Source organism: Temnothorax nylanderi, unplaced genomic scaffold (assembly GCF_030848795.1).
Source record: "Temnothorax nylanderi isolate EJ_2023f unplaced genomic scaffold, tnyl_v1.0 TNYL_tig0300_pilon, whole genome shotgun sequence".
Lineage (NCBI taxonomy): Eukaryota > Metazoa > Arthropoda > Insecta > Hymenoptera > Formicidae > Temnothorax > Temnothorax nylanderi.
Window position 1 is genome coordinate 169,263 of NW_027249362.1, and position 18,116 is coordinate 187,378.

Consider the following 18,116-nt stretch of genomic DNA (forward strand, 5'->3'; position numbering starts at 1 on the left):
GAGATATTGAGATGTTAGAAATATCATATCTTTTCTGTATTAAAAGGTAAAAATTTGTCAAATAGTGGAAAATTTTGTAGCATCAATTTTAATTGCGATTACTTTCTACAGGACAACAACAGATAATATTAGAAAATACACATACTAGCATATACTTTTCTGCAATGAAACATGATGAATGGAATAATTTTCCATAGTTTGGAAATTTGGGTGGCCCAATTATGTCAGGGGCTGTATAATATATACTATAATTCCGGTGCTTTTTAGCAACAAATCTTCTCTTCACAAATTGATAGATAAAGAGTCAACGTTATCCTCTTCTCCTACGAATACTCTACCGACATAAGGATATCGACTACAACTCTCGTAATATAAAGGTTCATTATAGAATGTCATATTTTCTCTCTAAAAACAGACTAAAAAATACACAGAATAATAATTCTTGCTTTTGTAGCATACGCTAAAATGCATTATAATATATTTATAATTATAGCGTAAAGATTATATAATCTAAGTTTATCTTGCTTCTACTCACATTGCTAGTATTGACATTTTTGTTTGCATGCATGTGACGTAATTAAGCTATAGATTTTTAGAGTTCTGTAGATGAATATTGTAGCCTTTGTACAAAAAGATTTCAATTAACAGAATAAATCTTGTTCTATTGAGAATTATGTATATAAGGTATCTATTTTCAAAAACATTACTTTTTAAACTGAAACTACTTTTTTCACTCTTTTACTAATAAAATGTACTTCTATTATGGAATATTACGTGCATGCATAAAATTTAAAATAAATATGTTAAACTAAAAAATTTTTTCACTATTGAGTCATTCTTTTATAATAGAATAAATAATTAATGAATAATTATTTTATATTCTTTATAACTTTTTTTTATTTCTCTATGATAGTGTTTTATAAAATATGTATATCTTGCAATATATTATATTGTAACTCTGTAACAACTTTTTGTTGTAGCGTTAAAGAAGTAATAAAAAGAATAAAAATAATAAAAAAAAATAAAAAACATTATACACATGTAATTTACAAATATTTTTTAGTTAAGGATGTTCTGGATAGTTAGTTAAAATGCTACAAAGTTGATGAAAATTTAATATCATATTCTGTGTTCTCTTTCAAAGTTCGAGGCCAAATTTTAAATCAATTCACAATTTGGATAAAAAGTTATCAATTTTTGAATATCCGTTTTACAAAGGGTTTTTCAGAGAAAAGTGTGAACATTAAAAAATGCTAATATAATGATATTTTACACACAAGTAGATCATCAATAGTTATTTACAGTCACTAAATTTTTTACATTCTATTAGATGTGCCGTATAAGATAACTGCTATTTATATACATTTTTTGTCTTTGAATCTCTGGAGAATTAATATCGGTGTTTTTAATATTTCCTGCATACTTTTGGTTGGGACAGTGCGTCCAGAACATCCTTAAATGTATAGAATAAATTGCGTGTGCAGGTGTATGGAACATAAGTATAAACTGGCGTCTTAAAATAGTTCTTACATAAACATGTATGCGCACTATTTGTGAGTTTCCCAAGTGATCGATCTAATAAGTATATCACTTAACTGTTTCGTTGTGTGAAAAAAGAAATTGAGATTATTTGTGAGGTTACCCTTATAGAAAAATACACTCAACCCATAGAAAAACCCTTAAAGTTGGGTGTGATTTCGGACCGCCAATAGAACGTTAACCATTTAAATGATGGTTAACCTTCTATTGGCGGTCCGAAATCACACCCAACTTTAAGGGTTTTTCTATGGGTTGAGTGTATTTTTCTATAAGGGTAAGGGAGTATACCACCTTTGAGCATAAAATTTAACCTTTTTTTCATTTATTAGATTTTTTTTAACATATAAGGAATAGAGCAATCAAAAATCGGCTTTAAGGGGTCTTTTTATTATACATTGAAGATGTAAAAAAAAATTTTTTTGTATATATATATAAAATTATTCTTATATAAAATATACACCCTGTCAAAAGAGGCCGGTGCGTCCAGCTGGTGTACACGATTTCGGCTGACTGGTATGACCTAGAACAGAAATCCAAAAAAATTCTTAATCTGTGATAGATTGGCTATGGAGGTACGTAGCCGTTTTTAAATTGGATTGTTAGTTTTTTTTTTGTGAACCAATTTTATACACGATTTTTCAGTGTAAATTTGGACACTTTTGTTCAAATTAGTGTCAATTTCGCAAAAATCAGTATTTTTCAAAAATCCTACGTACCTCTATAGCCAATCTATCACAGATTAAGAATTTTTTTGGATTTCTGTTCTAGGTTATACCAGTCAGCCGAAATCGTGTACACCAGCTGGACGCACACGGCCTCTATTGACAGGGTGTATATTTTATATACGAATAATTTTATATATATACAAAAAAAATTTTTTTTACATCTTCAATGTATAATAAAAAGACCCCTTAAAGCCGATTTTCGATTGCTCTATTCCTTATATGTTAAAAAAAATCGTGAAAAAGAGGTTGAATTTCATGCTCAAAGGTGGTATACCCCCTTAAGTAATTGTGTGCTCGTTCTTGCAAACAAAAATTAAATTTTAACAACATATACATGTCATTATTAAATAATTATAATTTAAAAAAAAGTTTCTTAAAATTTTACAAAATACCTAGTGAAATATTTCTTTGCAAATATGAAACATCGCAAGCACATGCTTTGTGTTTTTTCTTTTTTTTTTAAGAAAAATTTAATTTTTGCAACATATGCATATTATTAAATATTTTAATATTTTAAAGAAAAGACAGTTTCTTCACATTTTTCTAACAGAGAAATGTTTCTTTGTAAACCTGAGATGTATCGCGAGTACGTGTGTGCTCTAATATGTTTTCTTCTACCATGTAGTGGTTGGACACACGTGCACGAGCACCAAAAAAGAAACAAAAATATTGCAAAATTTAGATTGCTTACGTTCTCTACACTTATGCTTAATTTCTCTAAGTGACTAAAATTTTTTAAAATGTATTTTTTTATGTTATTTAATATATCTTTTATCTCATTTTTCGGTACTTACACGTAATAACGATCTAACAATACGTCGAACAAAAGAATACAGTGAATAAAGAAAATTACTGTAACTCGAAACTGAATTAAAAAATTAATCAGAAAAACTAATTTTCATACTACTTACTGTTTATCAGCAAAGTAGAGTTGATTCCTTCCGTATAAAATAAAGAAGTCATGAAAAAGGAGAAATGTTGGAACATGCGATTGATGAGCGTACACTTCTGTGTGGCTCCACATCTATATTATATACTAAACTAGTAATGCCTGATTCTTAATCGAGTCATCGAGAATCGATTCTTTTTTATTAAAAATCGATTCTTTACCGATTCTTGAAATATCGATTTTTCGTCGAAATGATTATTTACGACTTGGATGGAGGGGATCACGTTCTTATATTTGTCATCAGTATAGCTATATATTAGTGCTAAATTTCAGTGAAAATGGTGCAAAGCAAGTATTTTGGGATCAATTTAAAAATATAAACGTTCATAGTTTATAAAGTCTGTAGTATAAAATAGCATAATTTAATTATAAGGCATGTAGTATAAAATTTATTACTGGATATATACATATTTCATATCATATACATATAATTATTGTCAAATACTAATTTAAAACTTTTGACTGTAAATGCCATTAAGGGGTAACGCCACTCTAGCGCCCCCTAATTTTGACAATTTTTTATGGGAATATAGTGAATGGAATACAAAATCTGTTTAAAGGCCTTTATTGTACATACTTTAAAGTGTGTTCATAATTTTTTTCAATTTTTTTTTTACAAAATGGCGGCGCCAGAGCTCAGCAAAGGAAGCCGGAAGTGTTCTGCGGCCGGAAAGATTTCTCCTCCAATTTTTGACCTGGAACAAAAAACCAAAAATTTTTTAGTTTTATATAAGATTAGCTCGGGAAGTACATACGGAAATTAAAAAATATTATTTTTTGTAAAAATGGTGCACGTTTGAACAAAACGTTTCATTGTAATGTACGTATTCCATTCACTATATTCCCATAAAAAATTGTCAAAATTAGGGGGCGCTAGAGTGGCGTTACCCATTAAAAGATTCAGATAACAAGTTTGATATTAGCTGTGCCATATTCTAATTACTTTTTAAAGAGTCAAACACGATGGTTTAACCCTAAATCTAAGAAAATATATTTGTTTTTATTAAGTTGCTTTAAGGTAAAAGTACCAATGACGGACCATGTCCCTTTACCTGGACATTTTATTTTTTATTAAGCTATATACATAAAGAAAGAGAAATATTTTTACTGATTTATGTTATTTGGTTATTCAGTGTCTTATATAAAAAATTATGCCACTAAACATTTTGTTTAAAATATTTAAAAATTGTTTGAAATATCGTAGTCAAATGCACCGTGAGTCTTCATAGATTCCTTAAGATATGGCTAAGGAATGTGTGATACTTGTTAAGATAATAATAATCATAATATTAGATATTTCTGCATAAATAAAGTTTCTATATAATCTTCAGAATATTTATAATAAATAAAAAATAAAAAATTGCTCATTTAAATTGTTTTTTCAATAAAAATTTACATGGCTATGAATCGGTAACGTGATAATCTTGCCTGCCCGAAAACTAGCCAACTGTCCAGTTATTGGGCGAACTGTCATCTCAAGTGCTTACTTGTGTGTCCTAGTACCTAGCCGCAACACGCGCTCGAGTTTTTGTGCTTTGTTTTTAAGTTTTCTGTACGAAATTTGTAAGTATATTTATTTGTAAACATTACTTATAATGATAGTATACTAAATTGTATATTTTTTCTGTTTTATGCATTTCTTTCGTTCATTTTTATTGACTTGTAGTATACATAACCTCAAATTGTAAGTTATTTGCCTGTCTGCCTTTGGAACCAAGAAAAAATAACTTTCATCTGACAAATACTCTTGACAGATGGATGTCTAGTAGGTTTAACTTTTGTAAATGTTCTTTCACTTCTCTGAACTAATTCTTTAAAACATCTTAATTCTGTTGCTGATGCTTAATTTATTGTCAAATTTTGAGCGATTCTTGGAGTCATATCTGGATGTCTACGACAAAAACTTTCCCTACCAGTGTCTGCCTGGTTTGTTATCCTTGAAAGGAGACGCAGTGATAATTAAGTTTCTGCACACACTGAAGATGTTGAGATTTTGTTACAGGAAAACCTCTTTGGCTGCAATAGAAAATCCAGTCAACTTCTTCAGTGTGTGCAGAAACTTATCACTGAGTCTTCTTTAAAGGATAATAAAGGAGACATTCAGATGTGACTCCAAGAATCGCTAAAAATTTGACAATGAATTGAGCATCAGCAACAGAAGATATTTTAAAGAATTAATTCAGAGAAGTGAAAGAACATTTACAAAAGTTAAACCTACTGGACATCCATCTATCAAAAGTATTTGTTAGATGAAATTTCTTTTTTTTTAGTTTCAAAGGCAGACAGTGTATTGGCTTATAAAGGATCAAAGTCTTTATAAAATTGTAGGTACATGATGATGAGAAAGAAAGCATAACTATTTTGTTTACAGTAAATGCTAAAGGTACTATATTACCACCTATGTTACCACTATAATTATGATCCTTTTCTGATAAAAAAACATCAGCAACTATTACAAATAGTCTATTAAAATGTGTTGTATTAAACTTTTAAAGTTTTAATCTAATTATTAAATTAGTAGTAAAAATAAATTATTTATTAGATTGTAAAACCATTTTTTATATAATAATAAGTAAGTTTATTTATTTAAAACATTAATAATAAAAATAAATTATTTATTAGACTGTAAAAACTTTTTTTAAGACTTTATATTTTCTAACCTCTTAAGCATTTCTTTATCTAATATTTTTATATTTTTAACTTTTCTAATGTTTTTTTATTAACTTATATATTATTTTCTTCTTGCTTTTGCTCTGCAAAATAAAATTCCTTTCATTAAAATTATTTTAATACACTTAAAAAGTCATGGCCAGTTACTAGGACCTCATAATTTGGACGCTGGGACAATCGCATTTTGGCTGGTCATGTATTGGTACATCGATGTCTACTACATTTTTATTTAATTTAAATAAAATACCGCAAAAAATATCACTTTTTTTACTCGTTTAAGCAGAAAATAGTTATAACTTCCTGAATAAAAAAGTTTTTTGTAGCATAAAATTAATTTTATGTATTAGATTTAAGATTTATTTTCTTCGTATCCTTAAGTGGCCAGTTATTGGTACTTTTACCTTATGTTACGCTTCTTTAGATTGTGAAAACACCAACCAATTAGAAAAAAAAGAGTTCCCGCATTAATTGTATAAAATATGACGTATTTAATATATAATATCCTTGTCTAGTGTTTAATAATACTTATGACGACGACGACGATGTCCTCACGGTCTCGCCGGCCGTAGAGAAGCGCGCCGTCGCTTTCCTAAATATTTCCCCCAAAAAAATCAACGGTAGCTCGACCGGGTATTTTCACTAAAGCTCGATATGGGCGCCAGGTGCGAGTACGCGCACCACGTTACTCTAATTCCAACACTAATACTCAAACGCAAAATATCTCAGGCGTGAATTCTAGATACTTTAGATCGCTGTTAGATCTCGGAGAGGAGGAAGAGGGAAGCGCAACGCAATTAGCACACACAAATAATAAGAATAACAATGTAATGTATTTGAAAGAAAAGGTTACTTCAAAATCAAGTTACTTTAGAATAAATCGGTGAATTACAAAGGTTACTTCTGAATCAAGCTACTTCGGAATGAATCGGTGAATTACAATGGTTACTTCTCGAATATGATGCGGCGGATAAGAGCGCAAAAAAACATCGACTGCTATAATTGATTGCCGCGAATTACGCGAACGCAATATAGAAGACGCGATTACACGAACGCAATATACAAGACGCGATTACACGGACGCAATACACAATACGCGATTACGCGAACGCAATACACAATACGCGATTACACGAACGCAACGCAATACACAATACCTACGCGCGACTACTTTCCAACTGCCCATTCCCCAGTTGGTAGGCCCGAAATGACCATTCGCAACGTCTCGCAAATGGTCCCATAATGGCTAGTCGCGGCGTCCCACGAAAAGCCCCGTAATGACTCCGCGCCGGATATCCCGCATTACATCAACGAACGCGGCGATACCTTGCGAAGTCCGCAATACCCAATACAGGGGCCTCCCGCCTCAGGACCTAATTGCGCGAATCGTACACGGAAAAAATTATGAGTGGCCTGCTGCACTTTGCATGGTAAAGCTGCTCTCACATCACAGTTGAGTGGACTGCCGACTCGAATTTGGGCGAGTAACTGTCCCAAACATTGCAGAGAGCAACTTTCCCGAATCACGGGGAGGCATCTGACGCGCGAAATGTCGGTAATGTTCTTAAATTGTACTGTGTGTACCCAATGGTAAAGACAGTGCTGCCTCTTGTACGAAAGTATCTGCATTACCAACGCTTTCAGATCGCAGTCGTCGCAGTTTGGGAGAGCAGCTGTCCCAAAAAAAAGAGAGCATTGTTTCGAATCGTGAACGCGAAACTCATCTCCGGTTTGCGCTGCAACAATCGCAATTGCGTCAGCAACTGCCCCAAAATTTTTTCCGTGTACTCTCTCGTTCCGCGACAATTTCCGTCAGCCGCGAAGGGCACCTCGCCACACGACACAATACCCAATACTCGTGCCTCCCGCCTCGGGATCTGATTGCGCGAACCGTACTCCCCCGTTCAGCGACAATTTCCGTCAGCCGCGAAGGACACTTCGTTACATTACACACAACGCTATTACTCTAAACGCTAATACACGAACGCGGAACGCTAATACACGAACGAATACCACAATCACGCGAGACGCTAATACACGAACGAATACTACAACGAATTACACGGCGACTGTCGGCCGCGTGCGATTCTTCGGGCAGGGCGTTCACGTATTACTCTGCCGGCCGGGCCCTCCGCCCGTATTTCCCTCGATAATTATTTACGCGGTCATTAACGCAGAACGAGATACTCTAACGCGGAACGATACCTTAACGCCGAACACGACGAGTTCGCCCTTGTACACGTGTGACTCTTTTAACGCGGAACAAGACGACAACACATGCTTTCCGCGACTCTACGCGACTCTCGGAGGGGCCCCGACCGCCAGGCGTATCTTACTTGTACCCAGACGTGGTTTACGAGATGCTCGAGTAGTGGCCTTACAAATTCCGCAAGCTCGGCAGCCGGTCCTTCCGGGATGTTGTCTCTCGCCACGCCGACACGACAGTGACGATCCAGACGATCCTCTGGCCCGGCGGGATCACGGATCACGCTGGGCCCGCGCGCCTGCGCGCCGTGCTTGCAAGCCCGACCGCCGGTATGCCCTCCGCGAAGGCAGCGCTCGACTTTCCGCCCCTGTCGGCGCCCTTCCTGATTGCTTCGCCCGTCGGCGGCATTTTCGACGATGTTGGGTCCGGCTGTCCAGGCCGCGACTTCCGAGCCGGTTTCGACTGCTAGGCTGGCCAAGCCAAGGCAAATCGACCGGCGGCAATGCCCCGTGGCGAGTTCCTCTGGGCTTATCCCGGCGTCGTTGGCTGATGCGTTCGCCCCGCGAAACGCTCCAAGCTTAATCGGCAAAGGGCCCAAACGTGACCCGCCCGCCGGCCAACTCCTCCGAAGACGCCTCCCGTAATTCCCGCGGCGCGACTAAAGTCGTTACAATCTTTCCTAGCCATCTACTCAGCATCTGAAATTCTCGTAAACAATATAATTTCTACCGAATTCCGACGCTGTCGCCCCGCCCCGCTCCGGCGGAGGCGACATCCCGGACGTTCCCCTCGGTCGAGTTACCGTCTGGACAGGGGACGTGACTATGTCACGTTACATACTATAGGTTTAATTTAAATCGATTCTTTGGAATCGATTCATTTTTTTCGATTAATTAATTATAAAAATTCCGACTCTAAAAAAGAACTGATTCAAAATTGATTTTTTTTACAGAATATGGCATCACTATACTAGACTGCCAACTCCCACGAAATACATGGACCTAAAAGGTACGTACAGAATTCATACGCATGCATTGTGTAAGAAGTATGGCAGTCACATCTGATTGTTTAAATTTCAACAGTAATATTATATTACTAACTAAACTTTATTTTGCAAACAATTTTGCAAGAAATTTATTAATCCAAGAAACATAACTCTGGTACGTTTTTAAATTACAAATAATAATTTATTAATTACAGTTATCAGTTATCATAAAACTCTCTCTCTCTCTATTTCTCTCTCATCCTCTCCCCCCAAGAGAATTTTTAGATAGATTTAATTCATACATATTCTCCCACTTTATTATAAAAGTCGAGTAAAACGTTTGTTCATAATTTACAAAATTCCTTAATCTGAGGAATTTTGTAAATTACTTCTTTGTGAGTGGAAAAATAGAAATCTAATATTGAAAAAGTTTTGGTTAATATTTACTTTTAGAGGATCACCTCAGAACAACTTAACTTTGACATATATTGTTAAACTTATATATGCTGCTTAGGCAACTTTCATTATAAAAAAGCCGACGATAATTGTATAAACAAAAGATATAATTTAAGTAATGATACACACAAACATAACTGCTTAGAACATAAGATTGCGTACATTTCCGCATAAATTTTTACATTTGTTTTTATTAATCAGAGATAAGAAAGATCTTTGTATATTTAAAACTCTTTTGTCAATGAACGGATATCCGGATAATTCACGAATTGTTTTGTTGCAATATAAATAGTTTGATTTTTTGTTATAAATAAATACTAATTATTTTTATAAAATAGAAAAATTATCTATTGATTGTGGAAAAACACGTATATTATCAAATTTATTTTTTGTACCAACGAGCTTGTAAAGCACGCCACGAACCCATGTGGCACCTCGTTTCGCGTGGAAAGTGTATGCGTGAACTATTTCGACTTTTTTATTAGTCATTTATGCCTTCCAATACTCAAAATAGCTGCTATATTTTCCAAACTTTTTAACGAATAACGAGCGACGGCTAAAACCTTCCGAAGGTCACTCAGGAGGGTGACCTTGACAACATATGGCAAGGTCAAGGTCATCGGAGGGTGGTCCGTATTACTACATAATTACCAAATATATTAGATATGCCGCGAGGACAGCGATGTCTATAACGTTATAAAAAAATGCGAGTGGCCATCGATTTGTCTGTCTACAAGTCGTATAAGTTTCAAGCATTTTGTCCATCAACGTCGGACTTTGTTTTATTATAAAAATGCAGGATTTCTGGCTTTTGTTTCGGGCCTTCAATAGTTTTGTCGTAATGCTTGGTTGACAGTAGAATAACTGCTTTGCTTTTCTTTGGCACGTAAGAACATATCGTCAAATTTTCGTGAAAACCGAACACCGTGGACAACTCTGCACGGGTTTTTGATGCGCCCATTTCTCTCGGTATATATGGCTTATTTTTTCTTAGTGTTCCAACCAGTGTCAATCCCCACGACAAGAGATGTTTCGCTAATGGTAGCGTGGTAAAAAAATTATCTGTAGTTATATTTCTGTCAGAATTTCTAAACGGTGCAGCTAATTCTTTCACAATATGTTCTCTTTCACCTTGATTTTCTTCACGGTTTGCAGATTTTCCTGTGTACAGAATGCCCGTCATAAGATACGAATTTTCAACGTCACATATCCACCATACTTTTATTCCGTATTTAGCTGGCTTCGAAGGAATATATTGGGTGAATCTGGTTCGTCCTCGGTAAGGAAACAGCTGTTTGTCGACTGTCAAGTTTTCTGTTGGTCTGTAATACTTTTTCAAATTACTGTTCAATATGGTCCATATATCACGAATCGGCGCAGCTTTATCATCTTTTAGACGTAAGTTTCGCATATTTAAATCATCAAAACGAATAAATCTTAAAATATTCCAAAAGCGATTCAAACTCATAGTGGCTCGATATAAAGGATATGATGTAATTTTCCACATATCAGTCATATGATCGGTATTCGAATGGTTAGCACCTGCCGTGATTAGTATTCCAAAAAAAGCTTCAAATTCTCAAGATGTTACACTTTTCCACACATTTTGGTTTTTATCCGGGTTTTTTCTATTCTATTCATCGTACACGACGCATGCTGTTTGATTTGTGCATCTAAGTATGATGTCGATCATGTCAAGGGAGAAAAAGCATCGAAATGTATACGAATTGACAAATTGTTGGTCGATCGACGAGGGCCACTTCGTTTACGAATGATATTGTATGCTGGAGTTTGATGATGAACAGGTACTGTCTGTTCCCATACTGTTCCGTCCTTTGCCTTCAAAAGGCCTTTTGGCAATATTTCCATTTCGTTCTTGTCGCTGTCTTCATCGTCGTCTTCAACTTCCAAATCGCGAGCACCAACTTCAAATAAAAGAAGAAATATTGTAAATAACTTTACATAAAAAGTAAATAATCAAAAACTTCTAAGTCAGGCCTGTCTAATCCGCGACCCGCAAGCCACTCGTGGCTCTTTCCTCTACTTCGGAGCTCGGCTCTCCCACTTTAGAAGAAGTTGGGGTAATTTAACCACCCTTTTTCAAGGTAACTTGAAAAACTATCAAAACTATTAAATATTAAACTATTAAACAAACTATTAAAAATAATTGAACTTTATTTTCGCTGAGTTGTAATGCCAAATATTTGAAACAACGTGTTTCTAATAAATTTCGTTTATTTATAGTGAATTTAATGTTATAACTAATTTTTCAAAGGTAAACTTTTTCGGGTAATTTAAACCACTTTATTAATCTTGCAAAAAAATAATTTTTATTATATTTTAAGACACATTAATAATAAAATAGTCTATAATAATTATTATATTATATATTTATTTTATTGTAATTTATTAAACTCTAATTTTTGTGCTCTTTGTAACAATGTCATACAAATATATTTAACATGTTCAAAACTTTTGTTCACAATAATATATATACTTATAATGTGTACTCACCATAATATTATTACTCCTGAAAGAAAGAAACAATAGAATATAAAATGCAATACTTATAAAAAGTATTATACAAACTATCTCGAAATTATCCGATATCGGTATTTTTACCTTTTTATCGTACACAATAGAAATTTACACCATAATAGAAATGGCACTTGCTAAATAGACTACACTAAAGTTCTCTCTTACAATTAGTTTTACATGCAACAAAAAGCGACTAAGAATCTGTGAACCAGATTGACTTTATAATAAAAGTTTATATACTATAATCTTACGCTGTAACAGATACACATCAAATCTTCAGTTTTAGTTTTTAACTTTATGATACGTTGTGCCACGCTGCCGCTTTGTACATACGTTAGCGGTCCAGCAGCTAGTATAATTCCACTGCTGTTCGCTAGGTTGTAACACTTAATAATCTAGATATCGTGATAATTCAACTTGCTCACGTATTTCAAATTACCCCAACTTCCTCTATGAGTAAATAAAAACGTTTACGATACGACGCCGCGCGACATCAAGCTACATCAACTACATCGGCTGCTACGGAACGTGATGATGAGGAAAGTCCGAAGCGGTAAGAATAGGATCGGTGGCTCCTTCGCTCCTGGCGATTAGACAGGCCTGTTCCAAATTATTGCACTTTATATGTACCGTTCGTCTCATTGTTTGAAGTTTCATTGCAAGATTGTAATGTACTAATGATGGGATCCCAATCTTCATCATTGTTGGATACTTAAATATTCGTTTTCCGAAAACTCAATGGTATCCAATAGATTGCTTATGTATTATTTTATTTCTTCTGCACTTAACCTAAAATAATAACATTAACTTTAGCAATAAGTAATATCTAAACATTTCAGCAAATATATTTGCTTGAAAAAAACTTGTTTTTTCGAAAATATGGTGTAAAAACATTGTTTACCTTGCAAATTGCACATTCGATAACTCTTCCATCTGTGTATTAAAACTTAATGATAACTAACGAAAAATTAATTAATTAAAAAAGTATTTAAAAACTCTTAACTACATAAAATATGTCTGTTCACATTTGCTACTGACTCAGCACTGACAAGGGAACGGTCGGAAGTGTCCCTACCCGATTTGGATGCGCTTTGGATATGTTGTTGAGCATCAAAAAATATTAGACTCGTATTTTTTTTTGCTGCTTATCTCGACGTTTATTGGTTGAAAAAACCCGATTTGGAACCTACCCGATTTGGATGCGCTTTGAATATGTTGTTGAGCATCAAAAAACATTAGACACGTGTTTTTTTTTTGCGGCGTATCTCGACGTTTAGGGGTTGAACCAACCCCTCGAAAATAACGGATTTTATGGTTTTTTGCGAATATCTTCGAAAATATAAGGCGTAACGACAAAAAATTTGTACGAAATGTTTATGGCTTTTTGTGCTCTTTACAATGGCGTAATCAGATTTTTCAAATTTGTCACATTTTTTAATTTAACCCCACCCCCACCTATTATTTTTGCCAAATATAACAATTTTTCCAACGCAAATTTAATAGCGTCAAATGCCAAATACATCCATGTGTATTTTTATTATGATACCATTATTAGATTTTTGGCAAGACGAGATGATATGTGGTATAGGCGTCGCGCTGTAGGTAGGTGTTGCGTTATTTCTGTTCAGTTGCGCCGTACGCTTAAAAATTTCCATTTCAACTCCGGGATGACCGAAAGCGCTGATGCAAGGGCCAGCGCAAGGCACTTACAGCGAAAGGTTAACGCTATTTCGAGAGTCCTAGACTAGCAACGGAATGTCGACTCCGACATTATAAATACCGCCGAATTGTAAGATTGGGCGGGCAGTCGCAAATCATAATCTGAACGAACACGTACGTCACATTAACCGCTACAATAATATACTATCCCGGTTACGGCACAACAAAATCAACAACTAAATTCACGCATTTGAATATCATTTGCTTGTGTCATAATTCCGAAAAGCAAGCATTTCAGATCATAAGTCTGAAGTGTAAAGAACTGTGTTGTATGTACGCTGTCGTTTTGTGAACATGTAAGTGCATTTTTATTGTTAACTTTTATTGGTTTCTTACGCTTGTTACTTTTTTCTTTGATATTGAATATAACTTTTTATTCAGCTCTTACTCAATCTTTGCCAGTCTTGCCAGTGACTATATAATCTTTTTTGTTCATAAAATGTCACGTTGTAAGCACCTACTATAGTGTATTGTGCACCGAGAGAAAGCAGCGTTTTTCAGACGAGTGTGAAGTTTGCCACCCGAGTCAAAGGCGAGAGCGGCAAATCACACGAGTCTGAAAAAGCTTTTGATCCGAGGTGCACACGATATTTTTCACAACACTAATGAAAAGTTCGACTTTCATGCCTAGAGAGGGGCGAAAGTGACCAATTTCACGCTAGGGCGGCATAGCGGGCGGAAAGTAACCACTTTCCTTCCTAGGGAGGAAAGTCCAAGCATGGAAAGTCGAACTTTTCGTGGAGGTGTTGTGAAAAAATTATTTTTAGTTAATAAAGTTAATTTTTTTTGTTTGCTTCAAATTACAGATTACCTCCTTGTCAGAGTATCAGAATATTTCAATATTTTTTATTGCTGTCTCTCTATTGTCATTACACACGCAAAACGCAGAATTGTTATTCAGTTTTGATTAATTACATTTTGATTCACATACCTTTTGTAATCAAGAAATAGAGAAGAGAAAGAGACGGTATCAAACCTAACATAAAAACTACTCCATTAATTATAAAGTGCGTATTTATTTATATAATTAAAGTTCGAGACAAATATTTAATTTTAATATCTTTCAGAATGAAGTTTAATCCATACAATGTAATAATGCTACTTTCTGCAACTTTCACTGCTTTCAACTATTCACCAAGTCCGATAACTTCGGAGGAAGAAAAAGTAAAAGGAAACATTGAACGTATGCTGCTTGAAATACAAAACGAAGAATTTTACGTAGAAGAGGAAGAAACTTTAGGTTTTTATGATACATATGAGATTCCAGAACCGGAAAGAGTTGATTCATTTGAGGAAGCTGATGGTAAAGTATATCTTCCGGAAGAAGTTATTTGCAGCTCTGTTGAGGCAACAATATCAAATGACTATAAAAGGAAAGCTGTGGAATACTGGAGGAGTGGTAAAACAAGGGGAAAATCGTTTGAAGGAGTTAAAAGAAGGTTCAGAAAAGTTACATCAATACGACAACTACGACGATGGGAGATCCAAATTAGTGAAGGTGGTAGTAGATTGGAAAAATTAGAAAAAATTTCTGCATATACATTAAATTGTTTTAATGAAGCTCTTGAAAGAGGAATTATTATTCATGATATTGACATCGCACGATGGGCTTCTCGAGCACAAGAAGAGGAAAATGCGGCAGGATTCAAAGCTTCAGAAACGTGGGTGAAAAGATTTAAAATTACATGGCAAAAATAATAGGTGGGGGTGGAGTTAAATTAAAAAATGTGACAAATTTGAAAAATCTGATTACGCCATTGTAAAGAGCACAAAAAGCCATAAACATTTCGTACAAATTTTTTGTCGTTACGCCTTATATTTTCGAAGATATTCGCAAAAAACTATAAAATCCGTTATTTTCGAGGGGTTGTTTCAACCCCTAAACGTCGAGATACGCCGCAAAAAAAAACACGTGCTAATGTTTTTTGATGCTCAACAACATATTCAAAGCGCATCCAAATCGGGTAGGTTCCAAATCGGGTTTTTTCAACCAATAAACGTCGAGATAAGCAGCAAAAAAAAATACGAGTCTAATATTTTTTGATGCTCAACAACATATCCAAAGCGCATCCAAATCGGGTAGGGACACTTCCGGACCGTTCCCTTGTGAGAGCAGTGAGAGCTCGCACAGGCCGTACTTGTTGGAACTCGTTTTCTCCGCCCGAAACAAAACACAAAAGGCCGTTAGAAAACCCCTAAAATCGATGCCTGTTATAAAACAGCTGTTATAAAGAAATTGTCGCAGTGCATATCGAAAACACGCAGTGAATATCCGGGTGCCCATACATTGATGAAAAGGTAAACAATTGTGCATTGTCAGAAGGATTGTGAATACTTGGGCAAAGTATCCTCCGCCTCTCAGTTTCTGCCCAGGCGTTTCTTTTTCAATGTTACTCTCAATCATAATACCAAAATATACATGCAAAGATCAAAGAAATTTAGATTAAACTTTTGCTTAAACAATTGCCGCCTGCTTTTTTATAACGGAATTTGCTTAGCAGCATAAATTCACCAATATGTATGTCTATATATCAAAGTTAGAGTCGTTCTGAGGTGTTCCTCTAAAAGTAAATATTTACCGAAGTTTTTTTAGAAATGTCAAATTATAATACATGGAAAAGGTATGGTTGTTTCATAAATTGGGCAAAAGCAAATTTTCTTATTACTATTTTTATAGAAAGCATTATTGATAATACCAAAAAAATGATGTCAAATTTAAAGAAACAGGTAAATCTGCTTAAGTATAAATATTTGGAAACTGTTTGATCTAGCTCAGCATTATAGAAAAATAGAAAAGATAAGATACATTATTACAATGTGCATGGCAAATTTTAAAACTCGAACAAATAATCGCGACAATTTTTTTCTAATATTAATTCGTAATAAAAGTTACTTTTGCTCGTCTTTTTTTTTCACAAACTTAAACTATCGTTGCTACATGCAACATGATACAATATTAACATTTACTGTAATCGAAACATGGTATTGCAAACAGTTCCGAGCATCCCGTGGGATTATACTAGTTAGAGCCGTCAGCTTCTCGTCTGTATTGCAGCCGTTTCCGGTAATACTACGGGCCATGAAGTGCGCACAGTTATCCGGGCTTTTTTTCGAGAGTGTTTAACAGACATGGCACTTTAGTGTCACGCATCGGTGAACACTTTCGTTTCTTCGTCAAGGAAGCTTATCGCTATGTGGTTAGGCTTTTATCGCGGATCACTGAGCACGGAAGAAAGTATAATTACTTCTTTGGATATAATTAGCGGTAGAGCGGTCTCATATTATTCGCGTCGTTTGTCTCATCTCGCTTTTTATCATTCTAGAAAACGCTCGATATTACATTTACATTAGGATTCGCGAATATACAGGAAATATATATGTAGCTACACAGGAAGAGCGCGAGTAAACGCGTAATCTGACAAAAGTGCCAGCAGTAAGAGTGGTCAGCTGTAAAATGTAGTACCGTTGCTTTTCAAGTTCTCGCCATTTGTTTGGGATCAGAAGAACAAGCCTTAAAAAACCTGACATTTATCAACAAAACTTGAATTGTTTTAAATTAAATTAGAAAGAATTTATTAAGGCACATTATCTCGATTTATTTATAATTGTTATAAAAATTACACACACATACATTCATTGTTACGATGCAACTTGTTCAAAATTTGCTCGTCACTTTGTTTAATTTTCCTTTTCCTCGCGAAATGATGCTTGTCGTAATATTAAATTATACAAATTTAAATTTATTTTTTATAATTGACGTGTATATCATTTGTTGTTTTAATAAATTTAATCTTGAAGGAAAACTCGCACGTCTTCCTATAAGAATAAAGAATAAATGAATATAAAGAGCTACATCGTTCGCAAAAAGGAAACACACACATGTGAGTTAATAAAAGATTCACCTGCGTTATTTGCTACTTTTTACTTGACGTACATTTTGTTATTCTTATCTCGTGCAATTCGTATATTTAATCTATTCAAATATCCATATCAAAATTAGCTTTCAGTATTCCTCAAGAGAACATGGAAAACGTGGATAGAGTAATCTAAAAGCTAATATCTACGCTAACAAACGCGCGTTAAGCCATTTTTCCTGCGACAATTCGCGGTGATTGCTATCGAAAGCATAGCATAATGCACCTACGCGAGTCGTTCTCCCGATTATCTTCCTCACTTTCAGAAAGAGGCAATCGCGAAATATCCGAGAACGCTTACGGAAGTTGGAGCAAAGCTTTCCAAGGATCTTTTATAAACGTTTCAGAGACACAAGTACAAATACGCAATATTTAGACAAGCTTTGCAAGTGTATCAACGTAGAATCGAACCGATTTC

General features: G+C 34.7%; 2 protein-coding genes and 1 pseudogene across 2 annotated transcripts in view; 2 read left to right on the top strand and 1 right to left on the bottom strand.

The window, feature by feature from the left end:
* Positions 1 to 18,116, top strand: part of LOC139780831 (uncharacterized) — a 91,110-nt gene that overhangs the window by 47,765 nt on the left and 25,229 nt on the right. Inside the window, exon 2 of the mRNA XM_071719538.1 lies at positions 9,039 to 9,094. Coding sequence (XP_071575639.1) covers positions 9,082 to 9,094 — 13 coding nt within the window. The 5' untranslated portion in view covers positions 9,039 to 9,081. The remainder of the gene's footprint in view (positions 1 to 9,038; positions 9,095 to 18,116) is intronic.
* On the bottom strand, positions 10,276 to 12,982 carry LOC139780826 (piggyBac transposable element-derived protein 4-like; annotated as a pseudogene).
* On the top strand, positions 14,832 to 15,865 carry LOC139780838 (uncharacterized). The gene has a single exon (XM_071719546.1). It carries the CDS (start codon positions 14,853 to 14,855, stop codon positions 15,480 to 15,482), a length of 630 nt encoding a protein of 209 aa, XP_071575647.1. The 5' UTR covers positions 14,832 to 14,852; the 3' UTR covers positions 15,483 to 15,865.